Source organism: Spodoptera frugiperda, chromosome 15, assembly GCF_023101765.2.
Source record: "Spodoptera frugiperda isolate SF20-4 chromosome 15, AGI-APGP_CSIRO_Sfru_2.0, whole genome shotgun sequence".
Classification (NCBI taxonomy): domain Eukaryota; kingdom Metazoa; phylum Arthropoda; class Insecta; order Lepidoptera; family Noctuidae; genus Spodoptera; species Spodoptera frugiperda.
The window spans coordinates 11,708,973-11,733,209 of NC_064226.1; the positions used below are offsets into that span (position 1 = coordinate 11,708,973).

General features: G+C 30.7%; 2 protein-coding genes across 9 annotated transcripts in view; one reads left to right on the forward strand and one right to left on the reverse strand.

Moving 5' to 3' along the window:
- Positions 1-24,237, reverse strand: part of LOC118274591 (solute carrier family 12 member 6) — a 511,128-nt gene that overhangs the window by 323,301 nt on the left and 163,590 nt on the right. The window lies entirely within an intron of this gene.
- LOC118274593 (monocarboxylate transporter 1-like) lies at positions 1,158-23,919 on the forward strand. The gene is made up of 8 exons (XM_035592208.2): positions 1,158-1,650; positions 7,318-7,444; positions 10,627-11,049; positions 11,397-11,760; positions 13,340-13,487; positions 16,151-16,295; positions 18,899-19,090; positions 22,600-23,919. Exons 1-8 carry the CDS (start codon positions 1,543-1,545, stop codon positions 22,746-22,748), a joined length of 1,656 nt encoding a protein of 551 aa, XP_035448101.2. The 5' UTR covers positions 1,158-1,542; the 3' UTR covers positions 22,749-23,919.

The window sequence follows — 24,237 nt, forward strand, 5'->3', positions numbered from 1 at the left end:
AAAATAATGCTGTGGTCTTTTTTTACCCGACTACTAAAAAAGCAAGACCGCTGACGAAAAAATCCAGAATGACATGAATAAACCATTTCCGTTAATTCCAACTCCATCGATTCTATTAATTTAATGTTATTTATTACCTGTTTACTCATTTATTTATACACATTTTATAGACCAACAAACAAAATGACCACATAACTTGTATTTTACATTCATACATACAATTTTTTGTTCCTAAGAATGTGATACTATTCTCATATTTATAATTTTTTATTCTATTTATTATGACATTTATTACTATAAGTATATATTTTTTGGGACATTTCCAGAGACCTACCTAAGTTTTTAAATGTCACTGAGTTTGAATAAACTAACATATACATTGTAATATTTAGATGTAAATACTAATATAGTATTTTATAATATTTATTTTAAGAATCCATGACACGAGTTAATACTCGTATCGTGTGTCTAAAACGTTTAGTTTGATTTTACTGAATTATATAATTTTATCGTATAACAAATCGCTTTGTCTTTGTTTCGTTACGTTATGTCTTTGAAAGTTAAGAAGAACATAGTTGAAAGATTTACTTTTTGAAGCGTTTATATTGCCATAATACACAATCTATGACTACAATATACCATTTTACTGGAATTGAACCCAAAATTCCGGGTATAAAAGTCACGCTTACTTAAAGAATTCGTGTCGCAATTTTTGCATAAACTGCATTTAGCTGTACCTACTTGTACATTGACTACATGTGAGCACGTGCGCTGCAGCACCTACGTCACGCATAAATAAATGCTGATATCAAAATCAGCCTACATACTGCTTTGATTTCATAATTTACTAACTAACAAGCAAGTTAAACAAATAAGTAAATGAGATTGGTACTTTGGTCGGTTGCATGTGGCATTTTAAAGTTAATGTGTGATAGTGGTAGTGCGGTAGTACCTAGTCTGAAAATTTTAAACGGTTTTTATAGTGATTTAAAAATTCATGTGAAAATGCAAATAAATTGCACATAGCAACAGACATTTTACCAAATCGTAAGAAGACGTATTGTATTAATGGGTTCAAGGAGATGCGAGCCAAGAAATAAATAAAAACAATCAGTGTTGGTGTCATTGGACTATTTAAGTGGAATGTGTAACGTAAAATTGAACATATCGAAGGCTCATTGAGACCGAATCTCGGTCGGCACGTGGTAGCTAGCGTGGAGGACGGCCAAAGCACCTCACTAAGCGACCACTACGACTCATCTGCTTCGAAACAGTCGAGCAATTACGTCGTCTCGTCAAAAAAAACTAACAAAAAAATGTGAAAGGGTCTCCTTTAACTACAAGTGTTCAGTAACGTGTTAAAATAATATATTTACAATATTATCAGCTTGTGTTTGTGGGAAATCCGAAGAATCTGTTTACATTTCGTACCCTCAATAAAGGTGTTACAATTTAAGCTTTGAGCAAATAGCATCTGTACAATTGACGATAACATAAGATTTATAAAACCGCTACTTCGGGGAGAGAGGTAGGATTGTGAAAATGGATGTGAAGGGTAAAATTGTTGAGTGTGAGGACGTGGACTATGAGTACGTGCCTCCCGAAGGGGGATGGGGGTACATGGTCTGCATCGGCCTGTCTGTCATATTCGTAAGTAATGTTTTCTTACATTTCTTTTTTATGTTTATTTATTCTTCATTGAGGTTTTGGCTTTTGTTTTCATGTAAACTTATTGCGAATATAGATTTGTTGTGTAGTGAAATGAACTTTTTTAAACAACGTGTTTCAATTGTAGTGTTTAAAGATTAAGTGGAAAATAGATTTTGGTATTTTTTAAAGTGATATACGGTATAAATTAGACAAAAGTGAATTTGAATTTTAGAGGGGTACTTCTAGTGAAATGTTTATTAATATTTTAATGTTAAATTATTAAATAAAATTCAGATATATTTTTCAAATACTTTACGAGGTTTAGTTGTATATTAAAATTTATTTTTAATGACATTTAAATAAAATTAATTATATTTAAAGAAGTTTCCAGTCTACTTACAACTACTATTTGTATATTAATGACTTATTAATAACCTATTATTTTTATAAAACACTTAGTCCATTAACATTGATAATACTAAACCGGTCTCATGCAGTTGGGGGTCAATACCTGATGATGTAAATTACAATTTTAAATATCCCTACTATTCCTATGGGTGTAAGAGCTAACAGCTAAGGGACTACATATTTGACAGAGATTGATCAGTGCATTGTGTAAACCTGAACCGTTGAAACTGCAATGCAAGCAGGCATATTATCAACCGATAGTATCTCTGCTTGCATTGATTATCGAGCAAAGGTAGCTCACTGCCCGCTCTTTCTGACTTTAGACCACAGATGGTGCAAGTTGGGCTATGCCCGATTCGGAACTGTGCACAACCTAGTGGGTTTCCGGGGCTCCGGTTCGAAGAGTAACTGTAGGAACAGGGTGGTTGTTAGTCAGTAAGAGTCGGACACTCCCTCTCGCTTCACCCAAGTTGAAAGAAGTAACTGGATGATTTTCCCCCTCAAAAATAAAGCAGGACTGAATATTACTACATATTACTATATGACTATATGAATATAGAGAAGGTCCATAGTCCAGTAGTAGACAGTCACGAGTTATTGATGTTGATATAAAAAAATAATCTCAATAAAAAGAAAACAAAAACGTTTGATAACGAAAATAAATTAGGTGACTTCTTTAGACAATAAGACGATGATAAAAATTACGGAAGCTTTATTTTAAGAAGTGTGTATATATTATATTTATTACTATCAAAATAATGATATAATAAATTGGGTCAAAGCGTAATCAGTAGAAATGGCTCGTGCTTTAATAAACATAATATTATTATAATTAATCTGTTATACATTACTTATCTGTAACATTTATCTTATACACAAATAGTCAATACCTATATATTAAAAAAAGTTGTCAATTTATTTTTTAAATTGATAACAGTAGGTATTTTAAAAGTGAAATTAAAATATCTTTGAAATACTCAAATTCAATTTAAATAATAATAATAATAACATTCAACGATTTTATCATAGAAAAAAATATATAAAAAAATATAAATTCCTACATAAGTATGGAAAAACACAAGATTTTATGTGTGTATATATTTTGTAGCTACCTAGCTTTTATGACAAAATAAATAATATAATTAAATTATGTCTATGACAGATTATAAATACTGGATTAGTCTATAATTATAAAAATATTATTAACAAAATTCTTTGCTATTTTTATTTAAATAGCTACAAGATATTATGAATAAAAATGACAAAATACTTAGACTATATTATCATCTAATTGATGTGCCTAATGACGTCAAGATGTGTACTATTAGTATTATTACACTCGTCCTAATGTTATTTAAATTCTATTAAATAACTTCATAATATGTATTTTTCTTCTGTTATGTTAATAGTATTTATTTAGAGTATCGCTAAAATCGGAAATTCCCAATTTCTATACGACATCATTATTGTGTGTTTTGTGTTTATATGTATTTAGACCGCAAAGACACTTCAAAAGTTAAAAAAATGCATTATTATATAGCATATTAAATTATTAGCTGTAATTAGTTATATGTTTATTAATATTTTTATATGCAACACGTAATAGGCACAAAATTCAAACTCTGTGTATTTTTTTTATAAAGAGTAACTAATAATTATTCTTCGTTCTTCTTAATGAGTATCTACACTTAAGGTCTGGTCACTGTCTAAATAACGTGACGTTTAAAAGTGCTTCAATCTGAATTAATTGAAAAAAAAAATGCATGATTGCTTTCAAAAACCGAACCTAACATGAAGCAGTTAGTTTCATTCAAAAATATCATTTACATATTACATATTTTTTATACATATAGATATAATAATATTTATATCTAAAAGTGTAAAATCTGTCTGACATAATTTTGAACTGACATAAATATGCAATTAATATACAGTTTGAGCGCTAACATTTTTTAAAACATGTCAATAAAAATCTTGTAATCTAATTTGACAAGCCATTGACAACCTTAACTGTCAAAATGTAATTTGATACATATCAAATACTCGATTAAATTAATTAGACTGCAGTGGTACAATTTCCGCGCAGATTTTTTTACTTAAAACTTAACCGCCTCGTCTGTTTCTGGTTACTGGCGCTTAGCGGAGGATTTGCTTTCAACAGTATTTTGTCGGCAGTTAATACTTTAATTTAAGTCAAAGACAAGTTGATGGTGAGCAATAATCACTTATAGAGTTGGATGGTGTATGGGTATAACTCCAATGGTGTTACAAGTGCATTGCTGGCCTTTGAATGAGAGTGATTAAGCTTCCAATTATCTCACTCAGATGGCAAAACACAACACAAGCGTTGATTCACGCCGGTTTTCTTTAAATCCATGGTATCACTCATTCGTGTCAAAGGCTGATTCCCTATTACATGGGACTTATAACGCTAATGGCGAAAAGTGGGTCTACATTGTACAGTGACATTACGTGCCGTAATGTGTAAATGCACCTCTGCCTCTCCCTTCGGGGATAAAAGGCGTGACGTCGTCCCAAAGCTCTTACACGTGGACCACTCCACTTGGCTACGTCTTGTTAACTCAAAATAATGAGTCCATACCATATAACATCTAAAATTAATATGTTCATCCGTTTTTATGTTCACCATTCAAAATTACTAGACCGCTTTAATGAGGCTTCCGCACGCAACATTTCCGAAGCTTACTTATAGATTTGTAAGATGAATTATACAATATTATCTGTATTACAGTGATACGTGAAGGATAGGGGATAAAAATGTGTTTTGCTTCTAAAGTCCATTATTTGTATAAAGATAAAGAGTTGTCAGTCTCTGTGTTAAAATCCATGTAGCGATCTTTGATAAACCTACCCTTAAACTAACCATCCAACACATTTGCCTAGCATGAAAGTTGTAGCAAACTCTCTCATATAGAAGAGACAAAAATACCACCAGTCCACAGTGGACTCTAAGTCCGTTATCCAAAATATCTATAAAAAAACCCTAGACTTCAACAAGTAGCATCAAACATTACCTATACAATTAAAAAATATATGCAGAAATAATAATTCACCAAAACCAAGAAACCCTATGTGTCTCAGGGTCAAGAACAAACTCAATGATAGCTTGATAAAATAAAAAATATATATAAAACAGTTTCTATTCTTCAAATGACGTCTAACAATATAAGTCTGTATATAAAAATAGTGTTATATAATTCATATATCTCAGACAAAAATAGTTTCAAACCTTTTTTAATTTTGTTTGTCCGTGCCAGCGGTCAATGCCGTCAGTCCAAAGTTATTTCAATTGGTTTGGAGTTACACTATGTTGCACCATATTTTTATATGTTACGAACCTGTTATAGCCTCGAAGGTTACTCTTGGACCGTTGGGTCTTATTTCCGTCAATCATAGAACTGGCCACTTATTCAACACGTGAAACAAATAGTAGCGTCTTTCATTTTTTAAATATTTCTTAAAAGTAACTGGATTAGGTATAATATTATGCATATAAATACTTGGAAAGAAAATATTACATATTTTTATTAACAGTAGTTATTAAGAATATTTTCTTTACCTACGATACAATGTTGTTTTTTTTTCTTTAAGTCAATGTCAATGTCAAGGCATTCGTTTTCGATTCGACCAGTTAACATTTTGAAAGTCACGGCTAACCTCTTTGTTTTATCATGAGGAAGTGCAATATTATTATCTAACAATTTTTATGGCCAGTATTCTGTTATATCTGTTTGTCAATTATCATTTTCATAACGTTACTGTTAGTTGAAAAAATCCTCATTTCATGTTTTTTTTAAACGGGTCTGAGAACACAGATACTTACTTTGGTGAACTTAAGTATATAATGCGATTAAAAAATAATGTCAATGACCTTTAAGTGTCATACTTGGCATGATTCATATATTATGTAAAATTTTACGCATAACAGATGCCTTAAAATTCACGTTTAAATAATTATGGATTATAAAATGTGTTGCTAAGCCTATAATTGAGAACGGTTGGAATAAATTCATTTCTTCTTCGTTTCAATTATTATTAGGATAGGTATTTAAGGTTAAAAAGGGACTAACTGCTATTAACTACCTATTAACTAAAAAAAAATAATCTTTTGAATTCGTGGCTTTGTGAAATATTTGTAAGGAACTTTTTTGATAAAGAATACGTAATCTGTTCAAAGCAGTAATTTTACGTAAACATCATTCATCATCTTCAGTCATTTGCAAAAATTTTGAATATTTTTGCCTCTTTTTTGAAACGCTTTATTGCTCCTTATTCATTGACGTTAGATTTTATGTAATTCTGTTTAATTGGGTGGGTATGGAAATATCATATTTTTATCATTAAATTAATTAGGTATTAAGTAAGTTTCTCTTTTTAATTTCTTTTAAGGAACTATATTTGAGTTGTAAATATTTTAGTTATATATTTATTATTCTTATTTAGTTAATATGGTTTATTTATTAATTAGTTTAGTTTGTAATATTTTTATTAGGTATTTTAAACAGTAATCTAGAAAACGAATGCTATTAATGTGTATGACATAGATTGATTTAATAACAAGAGTTCTAAATACCTGGTGTTGTGTTTGGAAAATGTTGACAATCTTGTTAGACAGTCTGTTACAGACAATAAACATTAATTTATGTATCTTTCTTTGTTATAAATAACAAATTTAAATATAAAATGCACTATTAAATCTTAAACGTTTTCTGTTACCTAATATTTTGGCACGTGTAAACAATATTTAAATAAAGAACTGTTATCTTATCTCTGGAAAAATACTATCGAAAGTGAATGTTTCGAAAATTATATTAAGTATTGAAAATTCTAGTAATGTTATTCATTTAAAAGATCGTTCTACTTTATGATAATTACCTAGATACATATCAATTTTATAGTGTTATTTAAATTAATATACAATTTAAATTATGTACCCATTATACTTTAATAAAACAATAGATCTATAAGCAACCATGCTAGTATAGACTAAGGATTGTCCGCTGCGGATCTGCGGATTACCTAGCGGGCTTACCGGGGCTCCGGCTTGAAAAGCAGGAGTAGAAACGGGGTGGTTTTTAGTCAGTAAGAGTCTGATTCTCCCTTCTAGAAGTCATTAGAGAATTTTCCACCCTTAAAAAATGGACTAAGAATACAAAAAGGCACGAGAATTTTTCGCTTTTGCTAGCGTTCCATTTTTAAAACGGCCCACATGACGTCAAAATTGTTCTTTTTTTTCAGATTGCCGGCACAGCACACCAGCCTGTGTTTGGTTTTATATACAACGACTTTTTGGACGATCTAGGAGTCGGCACGGCGGCAGTCACAGTTGTTTTTGGAGTATTTCAAGTCACGTTAGCTGTTGCAGGTAATAATTATTCAGAAATATGTTTAGGACGGTTAGGCTACAACCCACATTCAGGGAATTAAACCGATAGCAATACGAACAATACATACAAAACGGTTGGTTATAAAAATATAGGTCTTTCTACAGACAATATCTCTAAAAAATCGCTAGCGACCCATTGTTTGGTAAACTTTGATATAGATGAATATAGACGAAACATATTATCAGCTTTTTATTAACACTAGAAATAACTCGAAAATTCTTGACGGCCATGATAGGCTTAGACATACTAATAAGTATTAACTGATATCATATTATGCTTATTGCATAAAACATTTTTTTAGATAGAACAAAAAAATATTTACGTGAATAATATTTTTAGCGGCTGTTCTTACAATCATTGATTTTTTAACGCATAGACAATTTAATTAGTTACTCAATTAGACACATAACAATTTATTTAGCATTTGTTTTGTAAAAAAAATTAATAGGTTTAAACTTGAACTTTAAATTAAAAAAAAAAACTCTATACAAAGAGTTTAAAGATCAATATTAACTATGTATTACGTATACGTAACAAAAATATGTAATACATACTCGTAGTTCAATGACATTATTGTTTAGTTTTGTATCAGATTCAATTGAAGTCTGTTGAATTTATACCTGAGTATTATTTTTATGTAATTCGATCAAGTGACCTAGTCCCGTCAAGAAAAGTTTCCCGTATTGTTAAAATGTACCTAATGTCTTATATACATTAGGTACTTTTTGGTCTATGCAGTGTGAAATCATAATTCTACTACGAAAAATTAGAATTTGCAAGTAAGTTCTTCAATGGTTTTACCATTGAAGATTGAATTTTTAACAGATACTGTGACTTGAAGTGTGGCATTGCCATACTTCGACATAAATGGCCGGCTCGACCGGAGTGATACCACGGTCTCACAGAAAATCGACGTGAAACAACGCTTGTGTTGTGTTTTGTTGTGTGAGTGAGGTTACTGGAAGTTTAATTACCTCTCTTCCCAATCCCCGATTTCCCAACAACCCTTTAATTCTTAACCCACAGGGGGCCGGCAACGCACTTGTAATGCCTTTAGTGTTTCGGCGATTGCTTACCATCATGGGATCCGTCTGCTCGTGTTCTGGCTTATACCGTAAAAAAGACAAACAAAACGCAAGACAAGCGCCATCAACTGAGCAAAAAATTATAATCCTTGCTGTCATTTATATCAGATTATCTAATATTGAGTAAATTTAAAAGTGCTTTTCTTGACCCGAGAATCAGATATGTCATTGGGATCACTATTATACCGGAAATTATATAATAGGTACAGGTATAAAAGGACCCATATATAATGAAAGGGCCAATTGTATGTATTATACAGGGCACTTGACCTTTTTACAAGTCATCGTCAATGAGGTCAACGTAAAAGTCCATTTTTACCCTCTTAACGTTTTGTTTGTGAATTGCAAATGACGGCCAAATAATCGCTCTTTAGTCGTTGAATGGGAAATAATACAGACTTTTTTCATTTACTTTTTCCCTATTATTAACATTCATTGAAGATTCTTATTGCTCTACACTTAAGATGGCATACATAATACTTGTTAATTAAATCTATACATATAATAAAATCGTAGAAAAGTGCTGTCTGTACATTGAAAATAAAAATAAAAAAAATAGCAGGGGTTATTGTTATGTCGATGTCGAACCCATTAAAGGATGCTTATTGTTCTACACTTGGATTGGACTTAAATGGAATACATAATACATATTAATTGAATAATATATAACCTAAAGGGTTCCGTATTTTTTATTTTGATTCAATCCATTGTTTGTAATGCATTTACAAATCAATATTTTAGACCCAGAACAACAATTTAATCGGCCATTTGGTCAATCAAGAACGCCTAGTTATTCCATGCAATAATCGACCCTACGACTCGTCATATTACAATAAATTATCACATCACCGTACTCAGCATACAGTCAAAATTACTAGATCAAGACACATCTACAAAATAAAGTAAATCCTTCTACATTTTAAAGTATAAATACTGCAGTATTTGAAAACACGGTTTAAGCCAAAGGGATGAAAGAGCTTGTGTCAACACAAAATGCTTGGAGCGTTTTGTTAATGTTTTTTTGCATTCTCGTGCGAACAGGATAAAGCCAGTGTTTAGCTCTACGATGCAATTTTTAAAATGCATACTTCCTTCTCTTAATTAAGTCAGAGAATTTTCTCTTTTATTTGAAGTGCTAATATTGTGGAATATTCATTCAGAATGCGAGAATGCTGGTTTGCTCTTAGAGTATTCTCTATTTACTTACTATATTTACTCATTGATTTGTTGTGTGCCGCTTATCTAGTTGTTTCTATGTAGTTAGATCTAGAAAGACGAACTGAGAAAGAATGGTTTTTTATGATCACGAAATTGTCATTAGTATGAAGGAGTCTATAATTATTAGAGAGTCTATTGCTACTGTAACGTTCACTTATGTAATACTAGCTTCTGCCAGCAACTTTGCCTACGTATCCTATGTGTTATAATTTACCACTGTTCCAAACTTCATCCCGATTCTTCCAGCCGTTTAGACCTGATTGAGTAACAAATATATACACAAACACATAAACTCACAAACTTTTGCATTTAAAAATATGATTATAGTTGATCTTTCATCTCACTAGCCAGTGCAAATTGTTTACCAATCACAATTTTTTATTGACATTCTGAGACATAAAAAGTATCGAATTCAATAATCATCTAGATAATTTATTATCATTAGAAATAATTATTTATTTATTTATTAATGAGATAATTAATATTTGCAAATCACCCATTTGGGTCACGCACATTGCTCTAATTCAATCATTAACAATCGTAAACATAAATAATACTAGACTAAAAAACAAATGATGATATGTATTTACAAAACAATTTATTTTTTCTTTCACGATGACAAGACTGATTATGTTCTCATTAATTCATTTTAGCATTTAAAAAACAACAGCTGTCTTACAAAAAACTCTTATCTTTAGAACGACTTTACAAAATCCGGGGAATGACATTTTAATAATCTTTCTTTGTAAAGCAGAGTTTCTTTATAGATAAGCTGGTCACAAGGATCTTGTAACAGAAAAAGTACTAAATAAAAGCACTATTACTAAAGTAATAAATGTTATTTTCCTTTGTTCCAGGGTTCTCAGCAAACATAGCTTTGAAGAAACTATCGTTAAGACAAGTCGGTATAATAGGAGCCTGTATTTATACTCTAGCGTCATTCCTAGCCATTTTCGCAGTATCTACGACACAGCTGATCATAACAAATGGCTTCCTACATGGCTTGGGAATGGGCCTCCTCATACCTGTCTCCTACACAAGTTTCAACAGCTATTTCACAAAGAAAAAAGTACTCTATCTAAGTCTGTGTAAGGCTTCAATTGGAATGATAACGATGTTCTACCCGTTGTTTATCAAGTTTACGATGTCAGAGTATGGGTTTAGAGGGACTCTTGCTATCCTTTGTGGGATATCTGCGCATAGTATATTTGGGGCGATAGTGATGCATCCTGTGAAGTGGCATATGGTGAAGCAACCAAAACCTTGCGAGAAAATTGTTTGTAAGTTCCTTTTCCATTTGAGAAAAAATCATTCATAAAGGTCACTGTTCTTTAAGCGAAATTCATTTCACTTTGTAAAACTGTTCCATTCTCTACTGTTGAAAGTTCAGCTTTTAATACAAAGCTAGAGTAATGCTATTCAGCTTTGAGTTTTGTTCCAACTTTTGTATCTGCTCACTTGAAGTTTAAAATTAATATTTTATAGGAATCAAGTCTATTACTTACTTACCAAGTGGAAATGTTGATTTTAATCTATTTCATCAAAGTGCTTTTATACAATCTCCTCTCTTATATTTATACAATCTTATTGGAACCTTACAACCGTAAAATTAACGTCGTATTTCCAGTAATACCACCGACACCCGCCAAAGAAGACAACAAAGATAATAAGTTCGATTTCACGAAGACCTTGCCGCGAATGGATTCGTCAGAAAATGCGAGATCTGTCGAGAATCTGTATCGAATCAATCGATTGGAAAATCCTCAGAAAGGAGCCGAATTACTATTTGTGTCGAAATTAAGCGATTCCAGACGATTAAGCATACCAGTTGTCTTGATCCCAGCAGATGGAAAAATCGATAGTAGTTTCGATACGAGTGACCATGTGTATCGAGAGAATTTGTTCAAAGCTGCGTCGGTATCGAGTTTGGGTAACTTCGGGAATATTGCTGCGGAACCCATGCCGATAATAAAGAATAAGGAAGGAAAATGGTGAGTTGTAATTATTTTTCACTTCAGTTTTTCTTTTGAGAAAACCTATTAGGAAATATTCGTACCTATGTTGCATAAGCACTTCACCAGTTAGGTAATTTAAACTCTTATTAATATAGGGTTAAAGTCTACAGTCAGTAACTAGATTTAATTTACTTTTATACCATAAAAGTTTCATAGTGATTTTAAATTAATAAAAATCATTTATCGAGTAGGTACCTAATACAAAATCATATTTGCGGACACAACCACATCGTTTTATAGTCTAAAATATGGAATTGTAAAAATGATCTTCTGTAAATTTATTTAGTTGAAAACAATAATGTATTCATTGTATTGCTTTCCTATTATATACTTAATGTAATAGTCTCATGTTTATGTATATTTTTGTCTGGACCAATAAAAGAGTCAATGGCCATTTCGTGGCACGTGTAACCTGTGTACAGTCTAGAAAAATATACAGACATAAACAAAACATTAATCATAAAAAAAACATATTAATTTAACTATATTTTACTAGTTAGTCTGATTAACTAGACTCCTACCTGACATCCAAAATAGACAGTTTTTTGTCATATAAAATAATATAATCAAGTCTTTGGTGCCAACAAAAAAGTTAACCAATGAATTTTTAATTAAACAGTAACTCAAAAAAACATTAATTTGCACTCCATTATATGATTAATGTCGTGCATTAACCATATAAAAAACTTCAAGTGACATTAAAAATTATTTCTTTAAACAAAATGTCACTTCACTCTACTTGCTTTAAACGCATTATTTATATATTTTAAATTAAGCTAATAAGAACCTTGACGACGGATTAGGCTTGTAAGATTATTCTAAAACTGCTACTAGGTTTTATAAATAATAATATGAACTAATTATACAAAAATACATTTACTACCAAATACCATTAAGTTGTAAATAAAACAACGCCTCTATGTCTAGTCGAAATGTATTTTTTGTGTACATTTTTGTTTAGTATTTATTTAAATAATTCACGGATACACAACAACAATTAACATAAATACCATGTAGATCAGACATTTTTTTAAATAATTTAATCTAATAAACATACCAACGTCTTTTACATAATATTTCTTAGAATGCGAAACATTTTCATTTTTTTAATGTGGCACGTGCGTATTCCACCATTTTAGTATTTAAAATTAAATTTAAATCTATAGTATTTAAATACTACTAAAAAAATCAATTAGCAACGTTTTCGGTTTTAAACACCCATTACGCAAACTTTACATTTTTTTTCTTTATAAAACACGTAAACGAGCATACGTATCAGCTGATGGTAAGCAATCGCCGCCGCCCATGGACCTTTTGAGAGTTAGGAATTTAAGGGTTGTTGTTCGGGAATCGGGGATGGGGAAGATTGGTAAGGGGGAAATTCCGGTAACCTCACTCACACAACGAAACACAACGCAAGCGTTGTTTCACGTCAGTTTTCTGTGAGGCCGTGGTATCACTCCGGTCGAGCCGGCCCATTCGTGTCGAAGCATGACTCTCCCACAATTAAAATTTCTATACGCTTTGTCTTTAATAATAAACAATTTCTTTCCAGGCAAACAATATCGGAATTCCTCGACTTATCCCTCCTAAAAGACTTGGTCTACGTTAATATTATATTTGGTCTGGCATTAACCTTCTTTTCCGACCTCACATTTTTTACTCTAGAGCCATTATTTCTGGACAAAAAACATCTAAGCAAGGTAAGATCCTTTATTATTTTTGCCACAGAATGAATATTAAAGCCTAAGATAGATGTAATGTCTTTTTCTTGAATTATATCTTACTCCAGTGAATTTTTCTTTAGCTGAAGTTCTATTTTGTGAGCCACGTGAATCACAAGTAAAAATTAGTTAATGTTTACTTGATTTTGCCATCTTATACGATATGTGCTGTTTTTAACTAGCTTTTATTGACTTCGTTCGCGTGCAATAGTGATCCGGCAAATTTTTGGTCATCATTAACCACATAATCTCGCGGGATCTCTTCAAAAATGAGATTGGAAGATATTCCAGGGAACTTGTTTTAATGAGCTCTATTATATAGATTACTCACTTACGTGCATTAATGTTTGTAACGGACTTAAACTAAAAAACTAAACTGACGAATTACAATTTATAACTTAAAAAAGAAACTATATTCAACCTCTCCTCTTGCTTTAACCAAGCTTAAACTATAATTTAAAAGAAACGACTTAAATAATCTAATTAAAAAAAAATTAGACTTACAATTTTCTAAAACTAACTACAGTAACTAAATAATCGATATCAAACTAAATACGTTAAATAGTTTAACCAAAAACCAGGAAAACCCAACAAATAAACTTATTAACGACAAATACAACGAAACCAATTTAGAATATATGAAACAGCAGGACCACTACAGACAAATAATCATACGACTGATGGGACTTTTTCGAATAGTACCGAAGCGCTCGGCGATACCCAACCAAATGAATGTAACGAAACCATAGCGCGATCTATTTAAACGGCATCTATCGGGATAAAGACAACTTGGATTAAAATTTATATCCTTATTTTCTTTGTACTAAAAGTTTAATTATATTGCATGAAAACCTTTTTACTATTTATTTACTTTTTTTCGATGAATTAAAACGAACATGAACCGTGTCGTGTAATTCGATCGACATAGTTTCATTATCTGCCTCCGTTATGAGATTTTCTTTGTACTAAATGTTTTATTATATTGATAAGTTTACCTTTTTACTATTTATTTACTTTTTTCGATAAATTAAAAGAAACATGAACGAAGTCGTGTAACGATCGAATTATTTATAAATAATTTATTTCTTATTTTTATTTTTTGATGAAATAAAAAATATCTATGCTTTTCTATAGGTTCTAAACAATCTGTACCAAATTCAACCATTATCCGTCAAATAGTTGCGGAGATTCTGGTATAAGCATAGAATGTTTCTGATTCTTTAATTTACACGACATAACTTTTTTATTCTATGACCGATTCATGAAACAAACACTAAATGTAAATTTAAGCATCCCACAATAATTTAAATCCAACTCGGATCAGCCGTTTCTGAGATTAGCGCGCACAGACGAACAGACAAACAGACCAGACAAACAGACAAACAGACAAAAAAAAGTTAATTACATTTTTGGGTGTGACATCGACAGTAACAATAACCCCTGCTATTTTTTTTATTTTTATTTTCAATGTACAGACAGCACTTTTCTACGATTTTATTATATGTATAGATAAGTTTTCATTATTAATAACAAGTCACATTAATCAGGACTTATTTTAATGAGATATTATAATTAACTACGTGTATTGTGTGTATGGAAATTAGATCAACTAAGAAACTGAAGCTCTCTTTTTTTGAAGCTTTATTTTATGTAAAATATTCAATTATGCATTTCTAAAACAAAAGAGAATGCTACGATGGTTTGGACATGTAAAAAGGATGGATGAAAAGAAGTATGCAGAGTGGATGTGAATGGGAGCGAATAGAGGGCGTACTAGGTCGACCAGACTGGTGATATATTAAAGAAGGGCCAAATTAAAAGTGCCCTTAACCAACAAGTATGCATGAAAAGACTGATGACTGAAATGTTGATGAAGTGAAAGACGTATGTAAGATTCGTAGCAATTGACGTTTCATAGTCTCTGCCTACCGCTATGAGAGGCAGTCGTAGGGTTCTGTATGTTTGTATGTAAAACAAAAGAAAAAAAGCAATGGTTCGTTATGAAAATGGAATATAAAAAAAAGAAAAGCTTTTCTATAGTCGAGCAAATGTAAATTCCCTGCATTATTTAGTCTGTATGCATAATTCTTATCTTTAACTACACGCAATTCCATTCTTGAATTCATGCACTGCTGAGTTGCCATTACAATTTAAATGTTAGCTAAAGTTCTGGCAACACACGCTAGATATAACACAATGGGTGTGAGAAGTTTAACTTGGTTTATTTTGGGCTATTTGGTGCATATTAAATTGTAGCTGCATCTCTGTTTGACTTAGTTATAGAATATAATAAATACATTTAATAATATTTCATGAATAGTTATGGATAGATTTATTAGCATATAATATGTTAATAAATCTATCCAGTGCCTTATGCCATATGCCATTATGTCTTCAGGCATGTCATAAGACGTATTATAATTTAGGAGAAGGACAAATGAAATACAGGTCGCAAAATCTATCTTTTCCCTAAATAAAGTTAGATTTCATAGTTAGTATATACTTATATAGTTTTCTAAATTCTTTTACTGAAAGTGGACACATTTTATTCGTGATTTTTAATCATAATGTCATCAATATCCGTTTACATATTTACTTGCATAAACATATACCTATCTAAAATGTATTTACCTATTTTCCAGGCTGAGATAGCGACAATAATAGCGGTTGGGGGAGCGACAGACATGTCGGCGCGTTTGTTTCTGGGCGTGGCGGGGCAATTCTTCAGGATGAACAGCCGATACATGTTCTTCTGCGGAGCTTTATTTACAGCCATATTTAGATTTGGTGAGTTATCTATCTCTCTATTATTATAATGAGTGAAGAGACATAGAAAATTTCTATGTTTGAAAAAAAATGTTGAACAGCCTATTGCCATATACCGGCCACATTTCCAGACTCCGTGCTACCATTAACATTTCTATGTCTGTAAAAAAAATTGAACAAATTCAGATCTGCGAAACTACTTTATGAAAAATTTCCCAACCAATGATCTATCTGTCTATTCCATTCGTTAGATGATTGAAATGCTCACATTTGTCTTTATTACATTTTCTCCCATAGGTATGTCGCCATTTTGGCACAGATTTACCTTTAAACCAATATTACTAATACCAATTATAATCCCACTCTTAGTGACCGAAACTTAATATGCATAGGTATTTTGGTCTTTATACTAAAGTGCATTAACGAAAAATTTTAAAAACCTTTTTAATCCACTGCATAACATTGTGCAATAAGTAGTTTCTAGAACAACACTAAAAAGAAATATGCATTCAATTTATTTTATTGTATCAATCAAAGCTACTATATGTCATAATAATAAATTAAAATGCTCTTAATTTTATAACAACTTAAGATGTATCTAGTGATAAAATCACATTTCAATATTATAAATGTGAAAGTTTGCTTTTTGGTGTTTGTCCGTCATCACACTAACATTATTTAACGGATTTTGATGAAATTTGGTATAAAGGCATGGGAACGAGGGCGGAGTGCTGGCAGAAGCTAGTTTAGACATATTTTAAAACAATTTTTATTGTTATTTTCTTATTACATTATAATTTATCGAAGTTGCCAAGCCATTATTGTCAATTTACGTTTATTACGTTACGTTGTATTTTAATAAGATCAGATACTTTAGATATCCTTTTGATGAATATAACGTTTTATGAACATAGGTATATAGGATGATAAGTCACATAAAATCTATTTTAAAATTGCCACATAAAATACATAATGGCAAAATTATTATTTTAAAACAATACCGATGATATTAATAATATCTGAAATCAGTGAATACAATAAATTGGCATATTTAGAGAAATAGAATAATAGAATATATTATATTATAGGTAGGTAGAATCTAAAAAAGGTCGCTCTATTGTAGTCTAAATGGAACAATATATTTTGTAAAAAAATATTAATGATAACTATTATTATAATGACCTGTCTCGTTAGTCAAGTGTAACTGCCGGACAAGGGGTGTGTGTACATGATGCATATTACAAAATTGGTTGTATTTCCTTAGTTCATTAATCATTTCGTTTTATATATTTATTTTATTTTATATTATAATTAAGAAATATGTAAGCGATATATTAAAAACGAGATACATAGTTGCATGCATAGGTGTTAAAATGAAATATTACTTGTATCATATTTTGCCATTTTTTATTTGATACTTTATGCACATAAAAATATGTATATGTAGATAATATTTTTTATCTACAATTATTACAATTCTTGATTGAAAAATGTATCAGACAAATTGTCACATATATATTTTTTAAAAGAGTAACGAATGGAGTTTCTGTCTAGTTCTTCTCTATTCGAAGCTACACTTTAGAACGAGCACCTGCCTTCAATGACGAACAGATTGACAGACTATTATTTATTTCTTTATTTGCTGACATTTCGAAAGTACCTTTGCATGGTTTAATTTGAGTAAATGATTAGCTTTGATTTTATCCAAAATTTTATAATAATTTTATAAAATGTTGTATATTATTAATTGTCATTAATATGCATAGATTATTTAAAACTGAGTTATGAATTTTTAATGTAACAATAAAATTAAATCAGTTGGGAGTTTATGTTGATAACAATAGAATGATACAAGAGATATCAATTTATTTTATTGCAACGAATACACATAACAATGCAAATATTCATCTTTTAGATAAGGCTTATACTATTTTGGGAATTAATAAAGAAATTCACATTTTGTTATTAAGGAAATTGTTGGTAAGCATATACTTTACACGTGACCAGAAGGCTGGCTATTTCTTCGGTTAGAAGATAAGCATTGTCATTCAACGTGGCAATGCGGCCAGTCTTCTGGGAACGTTCCCCAGTGACAGTAATTCATGCGGAGTACTTTGACGCCTAATAGAGGGATTTTTTTCTTTGTTATAGTTTTAAATCATTGTAGGTTGTACATTATTTTTATTACATGTAGATTTATTTAATGTCACCATTTGACAATAAATAATGTACAACGAATTAAAATAACTAGAAACTAAGAAATATGAATAAAAATCTTGTATAACAACTATAAATATTATCACTTTGTCGTAGGTAGCATTTTAAAATGATATAATATCACAGAGATATCTCCGCGTCTATTTTTTTTTTTTTTTGGAAACTTGATTTTTTAAATAAAATACAAAGGAAAGACGAAATACATTCTAATTGTATAATTTTATTTTTAGATATTTGTTCAAAAAATGTTACATAAAAAAATAAAACAGGACATTTTGTCTACCCCATTTTTTTATATTTGTCCAAAAAGTGTTACATAAAAAAATTAAAACAAGAAATTATGCTTACCCAGATGAAAGACAGGTTATGTATGTACGTATGTCAACAATTAATTTTCTTTCTTCCAGTATTCATCCAGTTTACAACCTACGTGCCACTTCTGATCCTGACTGGCGTGCTTGGTTCCATGAGGTCTCTGGTCCATATCGCCCAGCCAATAGTATTAGCCGAGTATGTGCCTATTGAGAGGTATCCACCAGCCTATGGACTGTATATGCTGCTTGCAGGAGCTATAAGTTTGAGCGTCGGACCTATGATTGGTGAGTTCATGTTTTTTTACTGCTGAAGTGATATTGTATTATGTTTTCAAAGTTATTTACTGAGGATGAAGTATAATATATATTAGATTTTTAACATTTAAAGATTCTTGGTAGTATTGATATAGAGATGATGACGGGGTAAGAAAATTAAAAATTTATTAAGTCCGTCAGTTAGGTAATAAAAAAATATTAGACGCGGCTTTTTTTATTTTGTCATATATGATAACAAAGCTTAGATAAAACGAATCAAAGTTTAGGAGTGGGAGCAAATACGCAATTTCTACGTATACAATATACATAGAAAGTGACCTCATGCGATATTTTAAATCGATATTATATCTTCGAAAGTATTTGTCTCCGTAAGAAAATAAAAAGTAAGTGTCTAATGTTTTAAAATAATCTACAGGACGGACATTAAAATAAAAATTACTAATTATACCTATTGCTGGCGAGTAGATTCATACAAATACACAATGACATATTCTTCACAACTTACCAGTATTTTATTTCAAGTTTATTTACTCCTACGTCTAATTTCTACTTTTATCTATTGATGAATAAAATTATGATAAATATATTTCGATAGTTTTATAAAAAGAGGTATTGGCATTAGATTGATCACGAATGAATAAAAAAAACGAATGCATCTTGTTTGTTCAAACAGACGTGATACGTCAATAAAACAATATTATTAATGATTGCTTTTGATTTCATAAAAAAGATACAAAATTTGAAATTAAATAATACCTATAATACAATCTGTAAGTAAATGTAAGGGAAATGCTTTTAAAGTTTCTAAAATGAGATTTTTAGAACAATTTTAAGACAATCCTTGTAAGTATTTTTTTCTTTAAATATCTACAGAAAGAAAATTTTAATTTTAATATTACATTATAAAAAAATCGGCAATTTCCTCAGAAATTCATTTAATATTCCATAAAATTCCGTTCTTGTCGTATATTACATTGTAAACACGCTGTTTGCATATTATTTAGATCAAACATTTTAGTAAAAAAATATCAGTAAGTCTTAATCCTTATCTTATCTTAATCCTTGTTTTAATCTTTCACACTTTTAATTAAGCCACAATAGTTAAATGTTATTTCACATGTATAAATAAACCAAATATTTATATTTTGAACATTTATATATGTATCAAATGATTTAATCTTAAAGAGATTAAGTCGGTATTTTCATAGAAAAATTACAAAAATATTTTTTTTAGGTGCAATCATAATCATACACTTGACAAGTTTCGTGGTTTTGTCTTGGACGTTCGGATGTTCGTCCGCCAATCACGCTGAAACTACTGAACGAATTTTGATGAAATTTGGTATACAGACAGGGTATGAGCTGACTTGGGTGATAAGATACTTTTTATCCGAGAGAAATGCAGGTGAAGCCGCTGGCAGACTGGCCTCCAAGTGGATCATAATGTTCAATAATAATATACCTTTAAGTTTTACATACGAAATGTACCAGATCAGAACGAAATGTAGACAGACAGTCCCATTATAATCTAATACCTATTAGTATCGATACACATGTTATTTTTATGATCAGAGTTCTACGACCGCCAATTAGTATATTTTTTAATTAAAATAAGACAAAGCAATTTGCCTAACATTTTATCATTAATTAGCATTTTAAATGATAATAATACCTAATTTTACTAACGGATCTAAACCATATTTTATGTGTTATCGATCGATTGATCGATAACACATATAATATGGAATCTATGCAGGTGGGTGTCAGATTTTAAAATAAAAATCAATTATTTATGCAAAAACAACGTCACGCCTTTTATCCCCGAAGGGGTAGGCAGAGGTGCTCATTACGGCACGTAATGCCGCTATACAATGTACACCCACTTTTCACCATTTTGTGTTAAAGTCCCATGTAATAGGGGGTGAGCCTATTGCCATATCATGGACACAATTCCAGACTCCGTGCTACTACCGAGAAATTTTCGAAAATCCGAAAAAAGCCCAGTAATACTTTGCCCGACCCGGGAATCGAACCCGAGACCCCTTGTTCGGCAGTCGCACTTGCGACCACTCGACCAACGAGGCAGTAAATTATTTATGCTTGATTCTTAATTTATGAAATATTTTCTATTAATAAATTTAATCACTGTGATCGATACGAATTCAAGGACTCAGAAAATCGGTTCCGTCTTATGAGACTAGAAACTCAGAAAAATTTAAGTTGGCTTGGCGAAACTCACTAAAACTATTATTATTTCAAAAGAAATTATCACAAAATATATTTTCAGGATCTGCACCCTTAGTATGGGTTTGCAAAGACACTTAAAAGAAATCTGTATGTATGTGTCCCTTAGTATGAGTTTTCTTAACGTTTAAAGTAATCGAAACAAGACCGCATTCGACGCACTGATTGGTTCGTTTATTCGAGCTGGCCAATCAGAAAGCCGAATGCAGTTTTGTTTCGATTACTTTAAACGTAAAGCAAATTCATACTACGGGTACACATCTCTGTACTATACAAAGACAAACATTTTTAACGTGTCTTTGCATAATTAAACATTATTCCTTTTTAAATTCTATTTTATTTAGGTATTTTCTCTCATCCAATGATGAGGACTTCATTACTTAACAACGATAGAATCATTACAATGAACCCGAAACATTAATTACTAAAGCACTTTCCATTATCAATTCAATCCGTCAACACTAAACATCGACATACACACTATACAGAACCAGTATAAATTGACCGTTCAATATATGGACAGATCAAACAAAGTTAGACCATGATAAACTGGTTTTATCTAGCTCGATGTGTCGTAGTGTCCAGTTTATAATGGTCTCGCTTTCTATGATCTTCTCATAGAAACGAAGGTCAGTTTATATTGGTCGTGTATAGTTTGATGTGTATGTGTACACTATTACTAACTATTGAACACGATTCAGCAATCCTGTTCAATCAATATCATACGCGTCCAATGATGTGCCCGTTCTATTATGTCTGTCATTTCAATTTGTGTGTTCAGCATTTCATGTGTAGAAACACTTGAATGTGTACTATCGACACATTAATTCAGTGTCTTGTTACTATTAATGCAGAGTTGCAAATCAATTTAGTGTGTTGATTTTGTAGGGAATTGATTTGAAAAGCATGTAAATTAATAATAAAAGAGTTCGATTTTTTAAAGTCTAAGTTGCGAATGATTTTTTTATTATTTTAATAATCTAGGTATACTTCGTATTAAATATCAAAATTTAAATCGGAGGCAGATACAATGGAACGCCAATTGCTACGAATATTACGTACCTTTTTCTCATCACCAACAGTCATCAGTCTTTTCATGGACGCTCATCGGTTAAGGGTACTTTTAATTTGGTCCTTCTTTAATATATCGCCAATCTGATTGCTGTATGCTATGGTCCATCTAGAGCCCTGTACCGACGGCCCATTCATATTCGTAAATTTATATTGTTTAAATTAATAAAACGTAAATTTATGATAGTTTTTCTTCTTTCCAGGTTTCGTCCGAGACTACACAGGCAGTTACGCGTTAGCTTTCAACATGTTAACAGTCTGCAATCTGCTATGCGTACTACCATGGGCCGTTGAAGGTGTAATAAAATATAGAAAGAATAAAAACGCTGCCAATAATCCACCAAAGACATAAAGTATAATTTAGCATAATTCGGAGTTACAGGAACAAGTCTTTCTTTTTATAAAAGAATTTGATACTCTATTTAGGCTTAAGGTCGTTTTTATTTTTGTGTGTGAATGCTAAAGAGTACAGTCGAGAAAATTTTTGGTGCATGGGCAGAATATAATTCGCATTAAATTCGGAATCATAGGTTTGACGAAGCCCAGATGTGTATATTATATTGTTAATAATTTTTATCATAAATATGCCAAAAGCACGTCATATTATTGTCAAGTGTACAAATAAGTATTTATAATTCATGTTCATAATGAAAATCGAAAATGGTTAATTATATGTATAGAATGGTTTTTTAAAACGTTTACGTATACGTAGTCGCTTAGATAATATATGTATACATATAGGTTTGAACGATGAAATGCCGAATTATTAATTTAAGTTTATTTTTAGTTATCAGAGAAGGCTTCGAGGAAATGAAATTGTAAATATATTTAGACACTGCCGTTAGTAGTAGGTATATTTTAAGGTTACTTTTAGTCAAGGTCCTATTTATGGCCAGTAGATAAGTGCAGCTTGTAATATACGTAAAACAAATATGCCATATCTTGCCTTAGTTAGTAAAAGACTACATTATGTATGCTTTGTATAAAATAAGATGTAAAGAAATGGTCTTATTTTTGCTTATGTATTAGTATTTGAAATTATAAAAGAAATGTTGAATTATATTAAAGGTAGGATTATTATATTTTTATAAAACTAAAGTCAGACGAAGATCTTGTTTAGATATTTGGTTAAAAATTTTATAATTTATTTTTCGAAATATCTAGTCTGAATGTATGAATTAAAAAGTTTCAACTTTAAGGCTATTATTATGTAAATAAAATCGAGTCATATGATAGACTGGTTGCGCTCCAGAATTTATGAGTGGCAGCCGAAATTTGGTCAATTGTACTTTTTTATAAAAATATATTTTTATGGGGAAGATTCGTAAGCTAGAAAAATTATTGAGTAAATATACCTGTATATGCATTGATGAACTGTCTATATTATGTTATTGTAATTGTTATGTATTTTAGTTATTGCTTTAGGTGTATATTATGTAATATTTACCTGTGAATCCTATGATTGACTGCGATAAAATGCAATTCTTTTTAGCTAAGAAAACAAATAATTTAATACCGTGAGACTGTTTTAGTTTTTCTTTCCTTCATTTTCAGAAACTTAGTGGATACCTAGATGTGACCTGATTGTTGATAATTTAATTTTTCTTTAGGAAATCACGCTTAGTACAATTTTGGTCTAAATTCGACAGTGCCGAGATAAAAAAAAAATATAATAATCTGTTAGTACTTGACCCCTTAAACATTTTTTATTATAGCACTTAAACTGTGGAACCATTAACTTCGGTTTTATTTAAGGTTTAAATGAAACATTTTCGGTAACATTATTGTAACAATAAAGGGTTACAGATTAAATAAGAACATCCAGGTGTTATAGCAGTATA

Bases quoted from the DNA above. Each gene is read 5' to 3' on its own strand.
- LOC118274593 (XM_035592208.2), top strand. From the start codon at position 1,543: ATGGATGTGAAGGGTAAAATTGTTGAGTGTGAGGACGTGGACTATGAG. The intron at 11,050-11,396 runs GTAAGTTCCTTT...TCGTATTTCCAG, and splicing joins ACCTTGCGAGAAAATTGTTT to TAATACCACCGACACCCGCC. The intron at 19,091-22,599 runs GTGAGTTCATGT...TCTTCTTTCCAG, and splicing joins GAGCGTCGGACCTATGATTG to GTTTCGTCCGAGACTACACA.